The 19,484-nt window shown below is 56.8% G+C and overlaps 1 protein-coding gene across 1 annotated transcript in view; it reads left to right on the top strand.

Moving 5' to 3' along the window:
• The window catches only part of LRIG1 (leucine rich repeats and immunoglobulin like domains 1), a 109,566-nt gene that overhangs the window by 73,507 nt on the left and 16,575 nt on the right, over positions 1-19,484 (top strand). Inside the window, exons 4-11 of the mRNA XM_032867343.1 lie at positions 777-914; positions 3,139-3,282; positions 4,900-5,043; positions 7,264-7,407; positions 9,911-10,054; positions 12,066-12,146; positions 17,293-17,364; positions 18,160-18,231. Of these exons, the coding sequence (XP_032723234.1) occupies positions 777-914; positions 3,139-3,282; positions 4,900-5,043; positions 7,264-7,407; positions 9,911-10,054; positions 12,066-12,146; positions 17,293-17,364; positions 18,160-18,231 (939 nt within the window). The remainder of the gene's footprint in view (positions 1-776; positions 915-3,138; positions 3,283-4,899; positions 5,044-7,263; positions 7,408-9,910; positions 10,055-12,065; positions 12,147-17,292; positions 17,365-18,159; positions 18,232-19,484) is intronic.

The raw sequence follows: 19,484 nt of genomic DNA, 5'->3' as shown, positions 1-19,484 counted from the left end.
GTAATTAAGTCATAGTGGTAAAATGCCTTTCTCAGGGGTTAAGCACTCGGAGCACTGGGGTTAAAGTCAGCTTTCGTGCAGTTTTGGCTGGGCGATCCACGTCCCTGAAGGGGTTGTGACCTCATCTTCCATACGAGGAGCCCAAGGAGCAGAGCAATCAAGGGGGTAGAGTCAGGAGGGTATGAGGGTTCGACTCCAGGTAGAACAAGCACCAAGTTCACGTTCCCCCCTTAGGTTGTCAGAAGCGTGTCATTTAAAAAAAAATCCCTTGTGCCTGTCTTCACGCCTGGCAAAATATGAGGTGTGTCATGAGGCAGTGAGTTGGATTAGACCTGAACTCTGGGCTCTGGTGCCTGCAGTCCAGTACGTGATGGGGCTGGGCTCTGCTCTGAAGGTTCTAGATGGGAACCGCCCCTGGAGCTGGCAGATTTCACCAGGCACATTCTTTATGGGAACATGCACTGGTGAGTTCTGAATTCTGGTCTCGGTGTTCTCCACATGACATCATGACCCCTGTGTTCTCATCCTTGGGGAGAGCAGCCTAGGCTTTGCACTTGGGCAGACAATCTAGTGGCTGCCAGAAAATTCAGTTCTCTGTCGCACCAGCCAAGCAGGTGGTAACTTTGCAGAAAACAGGGAGGCATCATTTGAAGAACACCACGACTTTGAGAATTTTCTGAATCTGCTAGAGAAGGAGATGTCTGGAAGAAACGATGGGGAAAATGTTGTTTCTTTGCAAAGAGACATGTTTGAGTCCCCTCCTTTGTGTGTTTCAGGCAGCACAATAAGATCCGCGGCGTGGAGGGGAGTCGGCTGCAGGCTTACCTCTCCCTGGAGGTGCTGGACTTGAGCTCCAACAACATCACAGAGATCGGGAACACCTGCTTTCCGCATGGGCTGCCACTCAAGGAACTGTAAGTGCCCTGCTCTGCTGTTGGCCCCCTGGGGGTGGACGCAGAGTGCGTGGTCCCCCCCGCCCCCCGCACTGTGCCTGCCGAGTCTCAGGGGGTTGGGCGGGGGACCCTGGTCCGCTGTCTCCTGTTGGCACTTCTGCAGAGCGTCTCCTCACGGAGCAGCGTTCGTCTGCCGGCACCGTGGCAGCCGAGGCAGGGAGAGGCAAAGGAGTCTCCCAGACCCACCACTTGGGAGAGCGGCCAGCTCCCACGGACTGGTGCCGCGCTCGTCCTCACTTCCTGGGCTGCTCCCAGGAGAGCCAGGAGAGAAGAAGGTTCAGGGGTGTTTAGCAAACGGCCCTGCGGGGAGGCCTCCCTGCTGAGGCTGATTGTCAGGCACCACCCTCCTGAAGCCTGGCGCAGGGGCTCTTCCAGGAGGCACGTATGCCCTCGTGCGGTTCCCAGGACCTCTTAGGTCTCTGTGGGTCTGTGTCCCTTTCACCCGTCCTCACAGCCCTTCCTCACACCCAGCAGATGGGAGCAGGGAGGAAGTGCCGTTCACACCTGTTGAGCTTACTGCTTGTTGGTAGGGAAATGTTGCTCTGGGGAAGAAACTAAAAACCCAGGCTCCAGAGGTGTCTTCCGATGACATGTGAGCTTTCACCCACTGTGTCGTGACCGATCCTGAGTCATTTGGGGGCTCATTCGTGAGGCTCATTTAGGGGTTGTTTTGACCCCCTCTGTTCAGGGAGGCCAAGGCTGGCACATGACTTGTCCAAGACCCCAAGGAGGGGGAGTGATTTCTTTCTTAGGCAGCATCAAGTCTGCAGAATTGGAAACGGGAGGTGCCCTGGCCTTTGTGAGGCCGGGGGACAGTGCTACACCCCCCACCTGGGGCCTTCAGAGGTGCCCACTTGCCACTTGGACCTCCCTGGCTTGGGACAGAGAAACCAGCAGCCACCGAACTGAATGGCACTGACCTCCTTCTGCATGGAAGCAGGAGGGCCTTGCTGTCTTGGCAGCTCCTGGCCGGTGTGTCTCCATGACACAGACCGTTCTCTGCTGTGGAGTGTCAGGAGCGAAGAGTGCAGCCCCGCTGGCACGGGGTCCCCGTGTGCCCGGCGCTGGGCCACGGCCTGAGGGAGAGGCAAAAAGTGCCTCATCCCCTCCTGGCTCTCTGGAAGCAGATGCTCTCTGGTCTTTCTCCTTTTTTGTTTCAGCCACAAAAAAGCAGCCTTTGTCCAGGGAAGGCGGAAGGAAAGGTTGTAGTGGCAACTTCTGAGAGGAATAACATATTGGTCTTCCCTTTTCTCTCTGTTTCTCCCTCTTTGTGTTGGTGGAATGTGCGCACAGGTAGGGCCTGTACGTTGCCGCGCACTCTGAGGGGAGGTGCTGTGTACGTGCGCAGTCCTCTGAGTGGACATCCCGTTACAGAATTGCCTGTTGTCCAGAGGGACCCCGTGCAGGTCTCCTCAACTAGTGTTTCTTTGATACACTGGAAATGATTGAGATGAATTGGCTTACGCACATTTATAAGAGTCTGTGTGTGTATATATTTATATATAAATATACATAAAGTTGTATAGTGAGAACCGCCGTAAAATTTAAGGCTGATGGGGCCCCTGGGTGGCTCAGTCAGTTGAGCATCCGACTCCCGATTTCGGCTTAGGTCATGATCTTGGGGTCATGGACCGAGCCCTGAGTCGGGCTCCCTGCTCAGCAAGGAGTCTGCTGGAGATACTCTCCCTCTGCCCCTCTCCCCACGTAGGCACTCTATCTAGAATAAAAAAATAAATATTTGAATAAGTAACTAAAATTTAGGGCTGTTTCCCTACATTAATAAATCTGTTGTGACCTTGCCTGGAGGTTTGCTTTCTGATTCTAGGGTTTTTCTCATCAGCTTTGAACCCTCACTCTTGGTTAGTGGGTATTGGGGGAATCCTGCAGGTAGCTCTGGAGACCGGCCCTGTGCACAGCCTGACTGGATTGTGAGGGTGCTGGGACAAAGGTCAAGGACACTGACCCCTCCCCCACAATGGAAGGCAGCCCCAGTGACCTGTCCATCGAGGCCCAAAGTGGCCAGATTTCCTGGCTCCCCTGTCTAAGAGTAAAGATGATAAGTGTGTCGTCGGAAACTGGTCCCTCTGGGTGTGTGCTGGCTTTTGTCCCCAGCCCTACTAGTGTCTGTGACAGAATGAGGAAGGCCCCTACTGACCCCTGTGTTCTCTGTCCTGCGCCGGTCCAGCAACCTGGCAAGCAACCGGATTGGCACCCTGGAGTCGGGAGCGTTCGATGGCCTGTCACGGTCGCTGGTATTGCTTCGCCTGAGCAAAAACAGGATCACCCACCTTCCCATGAAAGCATTCAAGTTACCCAGGCTGACACAGCTGTGAGTATCAGAACCCTCGCTTTCATTAAGGTGAGCCAGACCTGATGGAGGCCAGATGTCCCCACGGACCGTGTTCCAAATGCAGCCCCTTCCTCACCCCGCCTCCGTCAGGCTCTGCATAAACTATCCTTAATGGCCCTGTGGCGACACCTAATAAAAGCAAATTAGACGCTGGGTCTGGTGCCTGTGGGCTGCCTCAGGTTGTAGAGAAACCAAGATCCACTGAGGATATACATGCTTGTCCTCACTGGCACGTTCCAAAATGAAATGCAGAATCCTGCTGGTCGGCTGATCCTGGCTAATGCTTGGGCTCCCGGTTGGGGCATTTGTCTTAGGGGTTGCGCGCGTGTGTGTATGTATGTAAGTTCCCATAAAATCTGTACTGTGGATGTTATGGTGTCTACCAGCAGTCTGAGAGGAAGAAGAGGTGGGCCATCATCTTGCTGATAAATATTACAAGGTAGTTGGTTTGGTTTTTTGTTAAGAAAGGATTTATTTGTTTTGTTTTTTGATAGCCAAAGCTGAGTGCCCTCCTAAGAATGCACAGGGTTTGGATTCAAGAAAACCTATTTCTTGGAACCCAGTGGATCCTTTGCTCCCTGGTTTTTTGTTTTCCTGTGTTCTCTTTGTATGAGAAGAGTGTCTCTCGGGAAACGAAGCCAGCACCAGAGACTGGGTTTACACAGAACACAGCAGTTGCTCAGGGCCAGGTTTGGCAGCAAGACAGGGTGCCCTGCCCGCCAGTGCTCTCAGGTCTGTGCTTCCCTCTCCCTCTCTCTCACACACACACTTGCTGTCACACATACACACATTCTCACAATACACTCATTCACACTCCAGCACACACTCATTCTCACACACACATCTGTGCGGGAGAGCTCTGGTCTCTTCAGCCCTGGAGAAGGTCTGTGATGCTCAGGATGTCATGTGTGGGGCATCATCGTGAGACACTACAGAAGTATTTGGGGAAAACCAAGGGCCTTCTGGTCAGCCCTGTGTTCTCCCCTCCCTACCCCCAGTGTTACTAATGGACCCAGCCCACCCAGATTCCTGAAGTCTTTTGGTGCACTGAGGTTTTATCACACCGGGGTTGGAAGCCAGCTGTGTGAGCTTTCTGGTGTGTCAGCTCCCCTCCTCCCCCACATGCACTCACTCCTCTCCAGCGGTAGAGACCCCATTAACGCCTCCAGTGGAAACCGCCATTGCTGTCTGCTGTCCAGTGGTTAGGTTTTTCCCGGGTCAGGGCATCTGGTATGGATTTCTGTTGCTGAGCTAAGAGATACCTCACCTAAGACATCCCCATCCTGAGTCATGCCCACCTCCTCACTGCAGAGTCATGGGTCAGTCATAGGGAGGCATGGTGGGACTGGCTTCTGTGGAACCCCGTGCCCTCTTCCCTTCATGAGTTGTGGCCCGGTCCCTGTCTCTGGCTGCACCGCGGGCAGGAGCAGCTGGAGGATACTTGGTGGGCCCCCGCAGTCCGTCTGGGCTTTGCTGGGACATCCTCACCATGGTTCTCCCTGCTGGCCAGGAACCCAGCCGGGCCTCTGTGAGAATGGGTGTAGGCAGGGAACATGTGCTGTGTGACCTCTGAGCCCAAGGCCTTCCTCTCTTTAGGGACCTGAATAGGAATCGCATTCGGATCATCGAGGGCCTGACATTCCAGGGACTTGACAGTCTGGAGGTGCTCAGGCTCCAGCGAAACAACATCAGCAAGCTCACGGACGGGGCCTTCTGGGGACTGTCCAGGATCCATGTGCTGTAAGTGCGGGGCTGGGCTCCTTCAGCCCCCTGCCTCGAAGCGTCACTGAGGACTTCTGCCGGGCCTGGCCCCCTGCCCTCTGGGTCTCGGGAGGCTGGGCCCCACTCAGTAGCTTTGGTGGCTTTGCCCAATCTAAGAGTCTTTTTCTCAGAGGTGAGGAAAGTCTCGGGGGAGTTCCCGTGGGTCTGGTCGGGGAAGCAGGCTGCTGAAGGCGGAAGGCAGAGCCCATTAGCTTGGGCTTCTCTCCCACAGCGCGTCCTTGGTAGGCAGCGGGCCGCAGAGTGGGCCCCTCCCACCGATGGCAGGAAGGTCCCTGTCTCCCTGTTTGGGACTTGACAGTCTGTCTGGATGTGCAGGTGGGCCCCCAGTGTCGAGTTCCTCCCGGGAGATTTATTTATGTTTCGTGAGCTTAGCAGGCCCTGTGGTGCCAATGTTCCACTTTTTACAAGGGAGCCCTCCCTCCCGCCAGATGTGTGGGGCCGCAGAGCACGCCTGCAGGCTGAGTCCCGAAAAGCAGCGGCAGGAAGGCGTGTGGAGAAGGGCAGAAAAGGCCGTTACTGGTCTTCCATTTTTAAACATCTAAATGAGTTTTTCAGCGGTCAGCAACATACACTCATGACGGAGTACAGTCAGAGAGGACAGAAATGGGGCCTTGGCTCCTCTCCCCCCAGCCCATCTTTACGCCACTTCTGCTCCCAAAGGACAGTCTCTGGTTGTCCTTTCCTGGGTGGTTTTCTTTTTTTTTCATGATTTTATTTTTAAGCAATCTGTACACCCAGCGTGGGTCTCAGACTCACAGCCCTGAGACCAAGAGACACCTGAGCAAGCCAGGCGCCCCTCCTTGTTGGTTTCCACCCATCTTGGTGGGTCAGCTGGAGACTTGTGTTACGGTCAGTGATGCAGCTTGCTCAGGAGCCCCACATGTGTGTGTACATGTGCACACGCCCACGCACACACACCCTCTCCCCTCCAGGGTCTGGAAGTTACATCTCTGTGTTCATGTCCTCTGTGATAGTTGCAGTGGAAGCAGGAAACAAAACCCTGTATCCCGTCTCGCAGCTCTGTGCCCTGCTCTGTATCAGAAGCCTCTCTGATGACCCCCCTCCCGCCCCCCCCCCGATCCACGCACTCAGTGGGATGAGGGCATCTGCTAGCTCTGTGGTCTTCATTCCCTCCTCCCTTCCTGGCCCTGGGGGTTCACTGCACATCTCTTTCTATCAGTTCAAAAGCACTTTTCCTTGACCGCCTTCAATCTGTTGTTTTGAACTTCGAAATCCAAGTGGTTCTGTGCTGAGAGAGCTCCCAGAAGAAAATGGAGTCAGTCCGTGCCCTTTGGTTTTTATGTCCAGCGCATTCATACACGTCGAGGGTTGTTTATAAATGTGCTCACATTTTGAGCAGAGGCAGAAAGCGAGACCGACAAGAGCAAAACCTCGCTGCCCAAAGGCCTTGTAATAGGAACGTGGGGCAGCACCGGAATTAGAGGCCAGTGTGCTGGGGCTGTCCTGGGCTCAGGCGTGCGGGGTCGGAAACCAGTGTAAGAATGTCCTCACTTGGGCACCTCGGTGGGAGCCAAGCCCTCCGCACTGTGCTGAAATCCAGGCCTTTTCCTGTTTGCTTCTCGTAACGGCCTTGTGAAGTTGCTACCCTCGGGTCTCTCTATCTTACCCATGTTTTAGCCCCATTCGGCCAGTAAAGTGGCAGAACTGGGATTTAAATCCAAGTAGTCTGACCCCGGAGCTCAGGTGTGTCTCCAGGCACCACGGTCCTGAGTGCTGACTTGGAGGGCCAGGCCTGGGTTTGAACGCCAGCCCCTCACCGCCTGCACGGCTGCACAGGGATTTTTGGACACGGTATCTAACTTCTCCCAGCCTCCGTTTCCTTATCTCTAAGAGGGGGACACAAGGTACCCCTTACCTTCTCTACTTTCTCTTCCTTTTAGGGGCTCAGCTGTTGCTGGGCCTTGTGCTCGGAACCCCAGTTGGGTGCCTGGTTCGCTTGTCCTTGGCTAAACAGGTCACTTCAAGGAAGTCTCCCCTTGCCCTTCGAGCTCCCAGGTTGGCCCTGCCACTGAGGGCCATCTGCCGGTTGGGTTGGCGGGTCCTCCCCAACGTCTGTCCCAGCTGCCCCCCCGGTCCCCCCCGCCATCAGCCTCTCACGCACCACACCGCCGCCGTCGTCAGCTCCTCAGGGCCCTCACCCCTGCGCTGTCGTTGCAGGCACCTGGAGTACAACAGCCTGGTGGAGGTGAACCGGGGCTGGCTGTACGGCCTCTCGGCCCTGCACCAGCTGCACCTGAGCGGCAACTCCATCGCCCGCATTAACCGTGAAGGCTGGAGCTTCTGCCCAAAGCTGCACGAGTTGTAAGTGTCCCGCTTTCACCCTGTGTGGAGAGACTGCCTGTGGTGACCCTTCCAGAGCGGTGGCGCTGCTGGGGTCCGGGGCCCGCAGCCTCGCCCAGCTCTGGGAGGGCAGGGCGCTCAGGGGCAGGCACCCTGCGGCCCGTGTCGGGGGAGGACGGCCCCAGCCAGCCAGGCCCCGTGCGGAACTCGGCGCTTTGAGCTGGACACGCTCCTGAGCTCCTCTCTGCACCCCTGCTTCCAGATGAGCTGGGGCTGCGGGGATCCCAGCAGGCAGCCTGCGTCCCTAGGGCCTTCTAGGCCTTGGAGAGGGTTCCAGAAGGGAAGCCTACATGGGTGTTCTCCTTGCAGATGTCTGGAGGGCTCTCGTCCATTGGCATCTCCACCCGGGGACGTGTGTGTATGTCTCTAGTGACAAGGCTTACTGGGGCTCACACAGAAGGGATCGGAGTGGCAGTGACACCCTGACAGTGGGAGAACTGCATGGTCTGGGCGCCCACCTTCCTTCCCTTAGACACATCATCCCGGCCCTTGATCCCTTCCCTGTCCCCTCTCTGTCCTCCTGCGGCAGGGGGCGAACTGCCTGTGCTCCTCCCTGCACGATGTGTGGTCCCTTTTCCCTTCCGGACACCCCCACACTGGGCTGCGGGCCGGGCCTCGGGCCTGGGTCACTGATGGTGACCTACCTGCTCATGGCAGGAGGGCCTGGCCATGGCGCGGTGTCCATGCGTCACTGGTGGCCCCTGGAGGGCACACGTGTGCCTGTTTGTTTCTGACCCCCTGCAGAAGATGGGTGTGCTATTGGAGGAAAAGAGTAGCTCCTTGCCGTATGGGCTCTTCCCCCGTGATGCCCTCCAGGTTTATCCGTTCCAGCTTAGTCCATTGTGTTTGTGTTTATAAGAGGGTCTGGGTGGGTTTTCTTTTTTTGTAGGCTTCACTGTTGAAGATTCACCTACTGAAATGAACCGCTCTTAAAAGTGCCAGGCCTCTGTCTTGTCTCCCTCTTGACCTCACCAGGCCAGCAAGGCGATGTTTAAACTCAGTGTTGAGTCTTGTGGTGGTATTTTTCTCTCTTTCTCTGTATTTCTCTGGCTTGGATTTCGAATTTCACTGAGCCCGTGATTATCTCCTGTAAAAACCCATAGTCCCGCCTCTTTCCTCTGACGTACCCTCCGTGGGTGCGTGTTGTTAACCTGGCGCACGTGGCTTCCTGGCCCTTCATGGCAGTGCGGCTGCCCGTTATTCTTACATGGTATGGATGGCTTCTGGCCAGCTCTTGGCTCAGGCTGTGGCCCCCAGAAAACCCCCCAGTCTCCTACTTGGTTGCTGTCCAGGCCTGGGAACCATGAGGGAGCGAGAGAAGCCTTCTCCATCCCCTGTGCCCGAGCCAGGCCCGTTGCTGAGTGAGGCCCGAGCACCGCTGGTTTTGAGGCGGTGGTGAAAGTGTGTCCCCTGGGCCCCTGTCTGGCAGGTAGGGCAGTGTAAGCTGTCGTCTGTCCCCGTTACCAGGGGCAGAGAAGGTCACGGAAATGCCTCAACCGCCTATCAGTTTGCCAGGCGTCAGGAACCTCAGAGGCAGGTTAGGATAGCTTTCCAGCATTTCCGGCCCCTCCTCTCAGCTAAATTCTGTAATTGCAGGTGAGGATGTAGTTTTGACCACTTGCCAGGTCCTTCCAACTGACAGACACCATGACTTATTTCCTTAGGAGGGAAGGAATGTTTCTCCCTGCCACCTTTAAAAACCCATTAATCTTCTCCGAATTTTTTTTTTTTTTTTTTTGCTTCTTCCCGCCCCAGCCCAAATTTCCCATTTTTCAACCATGATGAGGACAAATAGGACAAGTGGCCAACCCAGGGCCGTGTGGTGGCAGAGGTGCAGGAGGGCGTGCTGGGAGGAAGGTTTGATTCTGGTGCTGGGGGACGCTGTGGGATTTGGGTCTGTGTTCCCTGTCCTGCTCACAGTACGAGGGGGGCATCCTGCTTGGAGGCCGGCTGCGGTGGGGGCATGGAGGCAGGAGACTCTTACCTGGGAAGGCTGCGAGTTGTGAGAGGTGGGCTGGGTCCACGCAGCGGCTAGTGGTGCCCTCTGCTGGCCGACGTCGGCGGTGTGACTGGGCTCCCTTGCTCCCGACGCTGGGAAGGCCCTGTCCCGAGCTGTTTCTGATAGCCTGAGTCCAGGACCCCCCCCCTCCCCCAGCCGTGCACCCTGGCAGGAGGGATTGGAGCCTTCAGGGTTCTCGTGTTGTATGACCTTGTGTCATCCTCACAGCTTCACAGGCTTTCTGGTCTCCGGGACCTACACAGACGTTCCAGGAGCTGGGGGTGGGGCGCTGGGGGGTTTCTAGCTGCACGACCCCTCTGGCCCTTGGAAGTGTGGTGAGCCTGCCAGTGTCCTCTCGTCCCACCAAGACCCTGCTGACTGTGGCTCCATATTCAGGAGTGGGCAGGGGCAGGGCGTGCCCGGGGGACACGACAGTGACGACGTGTGCGTCCCTCCCTCCCGCAGGGTCTTGTCCTTCAACAGCCTCACGCGGCTGGATGAGGAGAGCCTGTCCGACCTGAGCAGCCTGAGCGTCCTGCGCCTCAGCCACAACTCCATCAGCCACATCGCGGAAGGCGCCTTCAGGGGCCTCCGAAACCTGCGTGTTCTGTACGTTGTTCATGGGGGGCTGACAGAATGAAGGGGTCTTCCGGCGGGGAAGGCACCACGGAGCCAGCCAGCTGCCTTGTTGAATTCCCTTCTCATTGCTCTCGGGTCAGAACTGGGTCCAGAACTGACCCACTGCGTGTGGAGAATATCACATACTCATAGAATTAGCTGAAAAACTGGTTGAGCAGAAAAATGTCTCAGTCCCCCCAGGGTGGCGCTGACGGGGTGACAGTGGCCCAGAAGCTTGCCGTTACCTGCCGCGCCCCTGGTGGGATGCTTGGGTCCCGCTGCTGGGAGCAACACGGCCGCCGTGTGTTCCTTCTGTCTCTGGAATCTTCCCCGAGTGCTGTCAGCACACTCTGGGTCCAGGAGGCCCTATTTCAGGAGAGGCATTTAGGAAATCTTGTGTCTTTCCCTGAGTTTCAGTAGGGTCACTTAACAAAGTAGAGGCAACGACGTCCTTTAAGTTCCTTACTAGGTAGGGCTCCCAGATGTGGCTTCAGGATGCTCTTCTAGGAGTTAAAATTTTTCCTTTGTTGGCTCCAGAGAACTTCCAGGCAACTCTGGGCATTCAGCCCCCAGAGAGGGGTGGACGGTTTCCGCCGGACAGTCACAGTGGGATTCGTAAGCCTCCTTCCCGGCGTGCCCCACTGCACAGAGGGCCTGCTCTGGTGTGACAGGGAGGGAGGCCTTGTGCACTTGCACCTGGCCCAGACGCCAGCGTCGGCTTCAGTGCTGGGCCATTGTAGGGAGTGTGAAAGAGCCCGGATGCCAGGCCATTAAAGCCGAGGTCAGCCAGCTTTTGAGTGCTTGCAAGGCCCGAATAACAAGGCCGGCAACATTCAGGCTGAGCCAGAAAGAAGAGAAAAGCTTTGGCAGCCAGAGCGAGGAGCGAGGAGACAGGCACACACAATGGTAGCTCTGGGTCCCCAGCTTTTAGTCTGAACATAATAAGGAGAGACCCACTGACAGGAGGGGTCCCTTCCAACAGCAGAATCTTGGCGCTCCGAGCTTTCTGCTCTAAAATAAAGGTCAGAAGGAGCACTGCACTTCTCAGGCAGAGCTCCCCTCCCTCCTGGCAGTGCTGATTCCTCATGAAGGCTCTCACGGGACCAGGAGCAGCGTCCCTTTCTGCATCGGAAAGGGTTTGGGAAAGGAAGGCGCAGGAACCCAGAATCATGGGTCCCGTTGGAGGGGCTGCTGGTGGGGCAGAGCGGGGGCCTGGTCACCAGGTGGGAGCTTTGCCTGGCACTGGGATCTGCCCTGGAAGCTGGGGGAAGGAAGCTGAGTCATCCGCCTTGTGATCTGCATTGTTGGAGGAGACTGGGCTGAGAAGTTGGCCTCATCCACCAGCCCTGGCAAGTGGGTCACAAGTCTGACTCAGCGCCCAGATGTCGTCCCTGGCTCCAAGTCAGCGCCTCTGCAGGCCCAGTGAGGAGGGACGATTCCAGCCTCCAAACCTACTTGCCAGCATGGAGTGGTCCTAGGGAGGACCCTGTGCAGGGGACTCCTTCACTGTCCCTTTCCTCTGTGTGCCTTGGGCCATTTCTCAGTCAAGTCTGGGAAAGGGACTCTGGTCAGTGTGAGAGCAGACAGGAACCTTAGAGAACCTTTCAGGCTCATTCTCTGTATCCGTGGTCAGATGCCTGCTCTGGGGGGGTGGGTTCCCACGTGCTATCTGCACCCTCTTCCTGCCCTGGGCCCTGGCCCTACCCACATGGGAGCAGCCCGTGGAGCTGGGTGGGGGGGCTCCATCTTTGAGGGGTGCGTCTGCTCTGTGGGAAGGCCGGGAACACCAGGCCACACCATGCCATGAGGTGTGTGGAATGGGCTTTCTGTGGCCCAGTGTTTACCCTTGTGCCAACCTTGTACGTTGTAGCTAGGCGTCTAGAATCCACCCAGATGTTTTCAGCTTCCAGGTGGCCGAGTGGGTGTCTGTTTTCCCACTTGTCGTGAAAGAGAGTTGAGAACTCAGGCTGGATGGTGAACTATCTTTCTGTCTCCTCCCCAGGGATCTGGACCATAACGAGATTTCCGGCACGATAGAGGACACCAGTGGCGCTTTTATGGGGCTGGACAATCTCAGCAAGCTGTGAGTGTCTCTGAGCTGTAGCTTCTGTGGGGCGGGTGCACAGCGGTTCTGAGGCTCCCCCATACCTCCTTTGTTCTGGGCCCAGCTGGAGCAGGGCTGGCTCACATATATCTTCTTTTGTTTGGGAAGAAAAGTCTGAGGGAACCAAGGCATCCCAGCCCTTCTCTGGCCGGTGGTGTCCTCACTGCCCCGGGTGGTGGTTTCCCTGGGGCGGAAGACTAGTATTCAGCGGTCTGTTAGATTTTCTTTCCTGCTGAATTTGTGACTGACAGGAAAACAGCTGAATTTTTGGTCTTGCTTTTGCACAAAGTCTTGCCCTTCTAATTCCTAGAAATGGTGTGAAATTCTCAAGCCAAGAACTGTTCGTGGTTTGGCGTCTCTGGTCAGTACTTTTGTTGTCCGTCGTAACGTTGAACAGAAACAGTCGTTACTGGGAGTTGATGTAACAGCTATTTCTTGAGGTTTCTGGTGTTTTTACTTGAAGCTCCTAGAGTTTGTTGCTTACTCTGCAGGGCGTGTGCATACGTGTTGTACCTAACAACCTCCTGAGTGCACGCTGTGTGAGGCCACCGTTCCGTGGTCGAGGAGGCACGGGTGCAGGGGCGCGGCCCCGGAGCGCACGGCAGGGAGGGTCCGTACAGGCTCTGCAGCTCACAGTTTGCCCTCATCCCACCTGCCTGCCTCCGTGCGGCACCAGCCCCCCCTGCATGTGTCCCGCACGGACCCTCCAGGAGTGGGGATGGGAGCAGCCGTGACCGCTGACTGGAAACTCCAGGCGGGCAGGAAGAGTCAGTCCCACTCCATCTCCGCAAGCCGCCTTGGGTGACGGGGAGCAGACTGTGTCAGGCAAACAGCCCAAGAGCCGCAGCGGAGCGTGGGGTTCCAGGGGAGCCTGTGGCGGGGGGAGGGGGAGTCTGTAGAGTTAGAGCTTCACACTGGTTTTGAAAAGTGTGGTTTTTACACACCTTGTAGACTCGGAGCTCTGAGTGAGAATCTGCCCTCTCGGCTCCCTCACAACTCTCCCTCTCCTTGAGCATCCTGTATTCTGACATTCGGACGCATGTCAAAAAGTCTGTCAGTCTCCTTTTCCTTCCCTAAAAACGTGCTCTGCCTCAGCCCCTCCTGGGCCCCGTACCTAGCAGGCGGGGAACCGGCAGGACAGCACTGTGGTGGAGCTGCGGGGCAGAGCACGCCGCGTCCTGCAGGGGCCGCCCTCTCTGACGCTGGCCTCCGCCCGAACGCACGGATGTGGGGGGCAGGGGCAGCGCGGCGGGCGGCGCCACCGGGGCTTCCGGGGGGTGGGTCCCTCCAGTGGAACCGGGAGCCACTTCTTAGGTAGCGTGACATCCGCGAGGTTCTGGCGTGTGAGCGCAGGTGGTCCGGGGTTGTGCAGAGCGCAGCCTGTGTCTGGAGCCCGGTGCTGCCTTCCCAATTGCCGCAGTCCGTTCCCTGGTGTTTTCTCTCCTCCCCGCTGGGCTAGGTTCAGCACTTCTGCTTTAAGTCCTAAGTCCGTGTGCCTCACTCACCCCGTGCTGTCGGACGCAGGCTCCCTGAAGGCAGCGGCTTCCACACTGACCTGGTCCTAAGACCCAGGACCTTGTTGGAATACGCCGTCTCCAGCCTCCTCCCACCCAGCCCCGCTGAGCAGAGTCCCGGGGCTGGAGGCTCTGTTCGTGTGTCAGAATGAAGGCAGGAAGCAGACAACTGAGGGAGATGGGGCCAGGAATTCCTTAATATGATTAAATACACGCACTTATTTAGACAGGATGGTCTCATGGTTATGTTGAAGAAGGAAAAAAAGAATCCTCTTCTTGGATGAAGGAATGAAATGGCGCGATGCCTGTGACCTGGATCCCCGTTCCGCCAGCCGGGCTGGGCCGCGGTGCGGCAGCGGGGAAGTGAGCCTCCCGCCGTCGGGGGCTGTGCAGCCGCGTGAGGGCTCCCTGTGGGCTTCGTGACACTGCGCCCCCTGCCCATGGTGGTGTGTGAAATCTTCTCCATTAAAGCAGGAAAAAGGAAAGCCCACACTTCACCGCAGTCCTGGCGCCCGGCGCTGGTTAGAAACCACTCCACAGGGTGTGTGGAAGGTGTCAGGGAAGCGCTTAGTGCACGTGCGGAGGAAGGGGCCCGCCCGGCCTGGCTTCCTCCCGACTCGGTCTCCTGCCTAAGAAGCTGGGCTGTGTGCCCGTGGCAGAGAGACATGTCCACGACCCCATGTGGCCCTGTCCGAGCGGCTGGTAGGCAACGTGCTAGGATCTGTCAGAAGCCGGGAGTGTGTTCTCACAGAGAAGGGCTCCATCCTGTCTCTGGGGCTGCGCTCACCGCTGGGTCCCTCTGGCCGGGTGCGGGCTTGCCTTTCGAGCACGTGCGGGTAGGTGTTCAGGGACCTGCCTGGGAATGGGCGGGGAGAGCTTCCTGCCTCCACTCAGTCAGGGGAACGTGAAGAACTGGACCGTGACACCAGCCTCTTGATTCCGGGGGGGTAGGCTGGGCCTGGGTGGGTCCTGCCCCGCGTGTCTTCGCAGAGTGATGGCATCGCCCACGGGGTGCTGTTCATTGTCATGGGTCTGTGGGGGGGATCAACAGGTCACAGCTCCTCCGGGTCAGTACAAGGACCCACCTTAGCCCTCCGCCGGCATCTGCGGGGCTGTGTTAGCAAGACCCGAAAGGCCTCTGGGGACACTTAGCCATGCTAAGAGGTTGTATAGCTGACTTTTGGGGTCACTCTCTGCTCTGAGGCGGGGGCATGGGGCAGATCAGGCCTGCAGTCCCTTCTCTGGGACCCCTGGATCAGGTATAGCCAAGCGTCAGCCACCGCTCTCCTGGGGACAGAAGGAGCCTCCCCCCTGCCCGTGGTCCCAGCTTTCCCCTCTCCCCACAGCCACCCTTTCTTGGAGCCGGCCCAGCCTGCCAGCTTGAGCCCCCGCCCCCAGATGTGCGCCTGGAGATTGTAAGGGGCTATTTTAATCCACCAGCAGGGTCGTTAACCCCCACGTAATTGAGAATTTGTTTTATTGCTATTGTTACCATTAGAAATAACGGGCTGCCCTCCCTGTAAAAAAGGTCAGCGTGACTAATGTGTAATGAAGGAAATAAAGGCCAGCTTTCTCCTGGATATAGTTTACGGGAGATTTCACTAAACAGTTGATACGTTTTACTGGGACCTGGAGCACAATGACCCAGCCTGGGGTCCCAAGGAAGCGAGACGTTGGCAGGTACTCGGGGACGCCTGCCCTCGGGGACCCGCGTGCTGCTCCTTGCCGGGCGGGCGCTGGGGTTCAGGCAGGCAGGTAGTGTGGCCGGCGGGTTGCTGCGTGTTGGGGTTACTGGTTTTGGAATGAAAGCTTGCAATGCAGACAGAGAGCGTGTGGAAACCCTTTTAGGAGGAGGCTGTGCTCACATTTGCCCAGGCTGCCTCCTGAGAAAGAAAAGTCAAAGGGGTCTCTGGCCTTCGTGACCCTCCATCCTCCCAGCGGCCGGCCGTGCCTGAAGCCAAACTCGGAGCTGCTGGTTGGCTGCTTGGGGGAGGCCCCGCGGGGAGGAGTCTGTTCCTCATGAAACGGGGGGGACCCGGCAGCTCCCGTGCTCGCCCTGCAGGTGTCCGTTGGGTTTTCAGCGCCCCCCATCCCCGAGAGTAGGGGAGGAAGCTCCTTCTCCCGCGGCTCGAGGCGCTGGCTGGGCCTGTCCGTGTGTGGTCCCGTCTCCCGGTGGTGGCCCGGGGAGCCCTGCGCGGTTGCTGGACGCTCAGGGCCCGGGCGGCAGGTTGCCCCTGGCTGGGACCTCTTCGAGGCTCCTGGGCACTTCCTTCGCTACTTTCCGGGCAGGGCTGGTGGCTGCTCTCTTCCCTCACAGCCTTCATACAGGTTTGAGGTAGAGCTGGCCCCCAGTGGAGATGTCTCTCGAGTTCTCGGGGGGATCCCATACAACACCTGTGCTCTTCCACGGCTGGCTACCGTGTCCACCTGAGGAAGCCCTCCCTCCCTGAGCTGGGGACTCAGACGTCGCAGCAGCCCCCATTCTCGACAGGCCCTTTAGATGCTCCTGCTGGGCATCAGACGGGAGAGCCCACGCACCTGTTGGCATGACCGACTGGGGGGTGCTCGCTGGGAGGGGGTTTCCTCTGCCTGCAGGAGGTACAGGGCATGCCTAGCTGAGCTGTCGTCAGAGTGTCACGTAGTAAGGAGGGCAAACTGGAACCTTAGTTCTTTTCATTCCCAGTGTCCAGCCCACTGTGTCACCCACCCCCACAGCCGACTGTCCTTTGGATTACACAGCCCAGCAGAAGCAGTGTTCCTTCACTCCAGGTGTACTGCAGGGGGCCAGATTTTTGGTTTCTGGGAAAACTCGGGTAGTTACTCTGGATTTTGTGATTAGAATTGCTTGGAAATAGGAGCCCCTTCTCAAGGGTAGGCAGTCCAGGGGTACAGGGATTCAAAAACCTTGGAATTGACCTTTGAGGACCTGTTTGGGATTTAATGAACCTAGGGCATCATTCAAATTCTGGGCTCACCAACAAGAAATCTGGGCCCTTGCTTAAGGGGCCTGCCCTGCACACCCTGAGGGGCCTTCCCAGAGGCAGGGGTGCAGCTGACGGTGGCTGCCTCCTGGCTAGTAGGGTGTGTGTCAGCTGCAAAGAGCTGGGGAGCCATCAGGATGGATGCCCGTTTTCCTGCCCTTTTCTTGCTTCCTTTGGGAACCTTTATCCCCGGTTTGCAGAAGTGGGTGGTAGATCTTAGTTCCAGAGACTGCATCCCCTCCCCTGACTCTGCCTCCTCTCACTAGCACAGTAACCAGTCCCCTCTTGCCCGTGAGGCTCTTGGGTGGTCGCCAGAGACAGCCTGGGCCGGACAAGGGGATTCCCACTGAACAGCCCAAGGAGCCTTCTCAGGCGAGACGGCGCATGCCCCTGCGACCTGTCGTCACTGTTACATTCTAATAAAGATGAAAGTATTTCATTTCAGAAAGGGGGAAGGCCTGCACGCCTCAGGCCCGTAATCTGAGTGCGGGTCGGATTTCCACCTGCCCCTCACGGGACAGACTTATCAGACGGCACTGCTCTAATTGTGTGTTCTCTCCCTCCCATTCCTCCCTTGTGTCTTTTGTTTTTTTGTTTTCTTCCCCGTCTCTGGATGTTTGGAAATGGCAGAACTCTGTTCGGAAACAAGATCAAGTCCGTGGCTAGGAGAGCCTTCTCGGGGCTGGAGGGCTTGGAGCACCTGTGAGTATCTCGCCAGACCTTCCCTGACCCACAGGCATGCCAAATGCGGCTGCCGGGGAAGGCTGCTAGCAATTTAATCACGTCTTTGTAAACCGAGAAACAGCCTATTTGGAAATGCCAGCTGCTTCCTTCTCATTATAAGTCAGCTTCAACTTTGGCCTTTATTTTGCCCATGCCAGGAACAGTCACAGAGCATATGGCCAGTCCGTGAGCGCCTAATTAACGTGGCTGCTGTTTGGATAAATACTGCCCCCCACCCCACCCCGCCCCTGCCCTGCCTCCCCACGGCACGGGCCCCTCCACACCTCGGCGCGGGCACTGTGTCCCAGCCCTGGCTGACCACACGACGACGGTGGCCTGTCAGTGCTGAGCACACTGTGGGCTTAGCTGGGAGGCTTTTTGCTGCCCTGGTTGCCTCTGGGAGGCTGGGGGGAAGAAGACGGAGCCAGCGCAGGGGTGCTGATGCTGTCACCCTCCAGGGAAGATGCCTCTAGTACTCAATTCTTAGTCTGTTTTGTCTGGGAGTCAAGCTTCACCTGAATTCTGTTGGGAAAGGTTTTGCCTGTTGACTTGGCGAGCAGGCCTCAACCCAGCGTTGACACTGCCCTCAAGCTCATGTCAGTGTCTGGGAGGGGACAGCCAGGTAGAGTGAACTTGGGACACAGGGTCTGGCTTGTACCTGGTGAAAGCAGGACCGTCCTACAAAGTCCCTGAGCCTCTTGGCTCAAGCACGTAGCTGACTCGGCAGAGGGTGCCCAGCGTCTGTTTGGATAAGGAAAGACTGTTCTTTTGCAGGAACCTTGGAGAGAACGCAATCAGGTCTGTCCAGTCTGATGCCTTTGTGAGGATGAAGAACCTCAAAGAACTGTAAGTACCTGGGATTCCCTGGCCCTGGTTAACATGGGCAGAGAATTCAGAATGAGAAATGCCTTAATTCTGTGATGCCTTGATTTATATACCAGATGGGGCCGTTCACATGTGTGTAGGCCCCTGGGGGTGGCTTCTGGATTAGGGTCAGCACACCTGGCCTTAAAGGGTCACATAGTATTGTCAGCTTTGTAGGCCAGAGGGTTCTGTCACAGCTGCTGTACCGTCATCATCATAGACAGCAGCCATCAGTAATACACCAATGTATGGGCGTGGCTGTGTGCCAGTAAATTCTTATTTACAAAAAATTGGGCCTGCAGCCTGTAGCTTCCTGACCGCAGCTCTAGAGGACATGAAATGAATTCTCTTTTAGAAAATGGATAATCATTCCTTTAATGATGTCAAGGGCAAGTCTCATGCTCCTTTTTTAAAATAGAGCAGCTCTATTGACAGGGGCTTCCTGAAGGAGCATGTTGGCAGGGGAGTGAGGCCGAGATCATGGGTGGGACGGTCCCAGGAAGCTGTGCGATCAGTGAAATGGCGCCCAGCGCACATCTGCTCCGGGACCACCGCAGTGATTCGTGGGCAGAGGTGCTGCCACCGTAGACCCTGACCATGGGCCCCCGGGTGACAAGGTTTGGAAGAGCTTGCTGGCGCCCTCGTCTGTGGCCGAGGAGCTTGTCTGGGTACTTAGGTGGCAACGTCCATGCTTCCTTTTTTCCTCCTATACATTAATCCAGTTCTGCAGACAGTCTAGCTGCAATTTTGATTTCTGAAAGATTTGGCTTTTGGTCCTGGAAGTGCTGACAGAAGAGTAGAAGCCCAAGGGTAGCCATGTTTGCATCCTGACCTCATCCTTGTTCCTGAGGCTGCTCCTGCTGGGCCCTAGGGAGAAGTGGGGAAGTAGGAAGGCGTAGTCCCCGTACTTTAAAAGGAAAGCAGGCCCCTGATGACACTCCTCTGGATAAGTGAGGGGAGGAGAGGCATTTCAGGCACCTGCCTTATGGCGTTTATGTAGCTGTGAGATTCAGGCCTGTTGAGTAGATGTTCTTTCTTAGAAGGGTCATGATCTTAAAATGGTGAGTGTTCACTGTGCATTTCTTTCAACTTTTCTTTGAAACTTCTAGTAACCTGATTAAATGGGAAGAGGGTATTTTGGGAGAAAGAGGGAAGGGCAGAGAGATTTTCCTTCTGGCCTCCGTACAAATGGAGGTTTCCTGAAATACTTTTCTAGTTGGGAAGAACTGGCCCCT

This window comes from Lontra canadensis, unplaced genomic scaffold (genome assembly GCF_010015895.1).
Source record: "Lontra canadensis isolate GAN:19392208 unplaced genomic scaffold, GSC_riverotter_1.0 scaffold34, whole genome shotgun sequence".
Taxonomy (NCBI): domain Eukaryota; kingdom Metazoa; phylum Chordata; class Mammalia; order Carnivora; family Mustelidae; genus Lontra; species Lontra canadensis.
The sequence above is the reverse complement of the archived record's forward strand: the minus strand, read 5'-3'. Positions and strand labels throughout refer to the sequence as shown.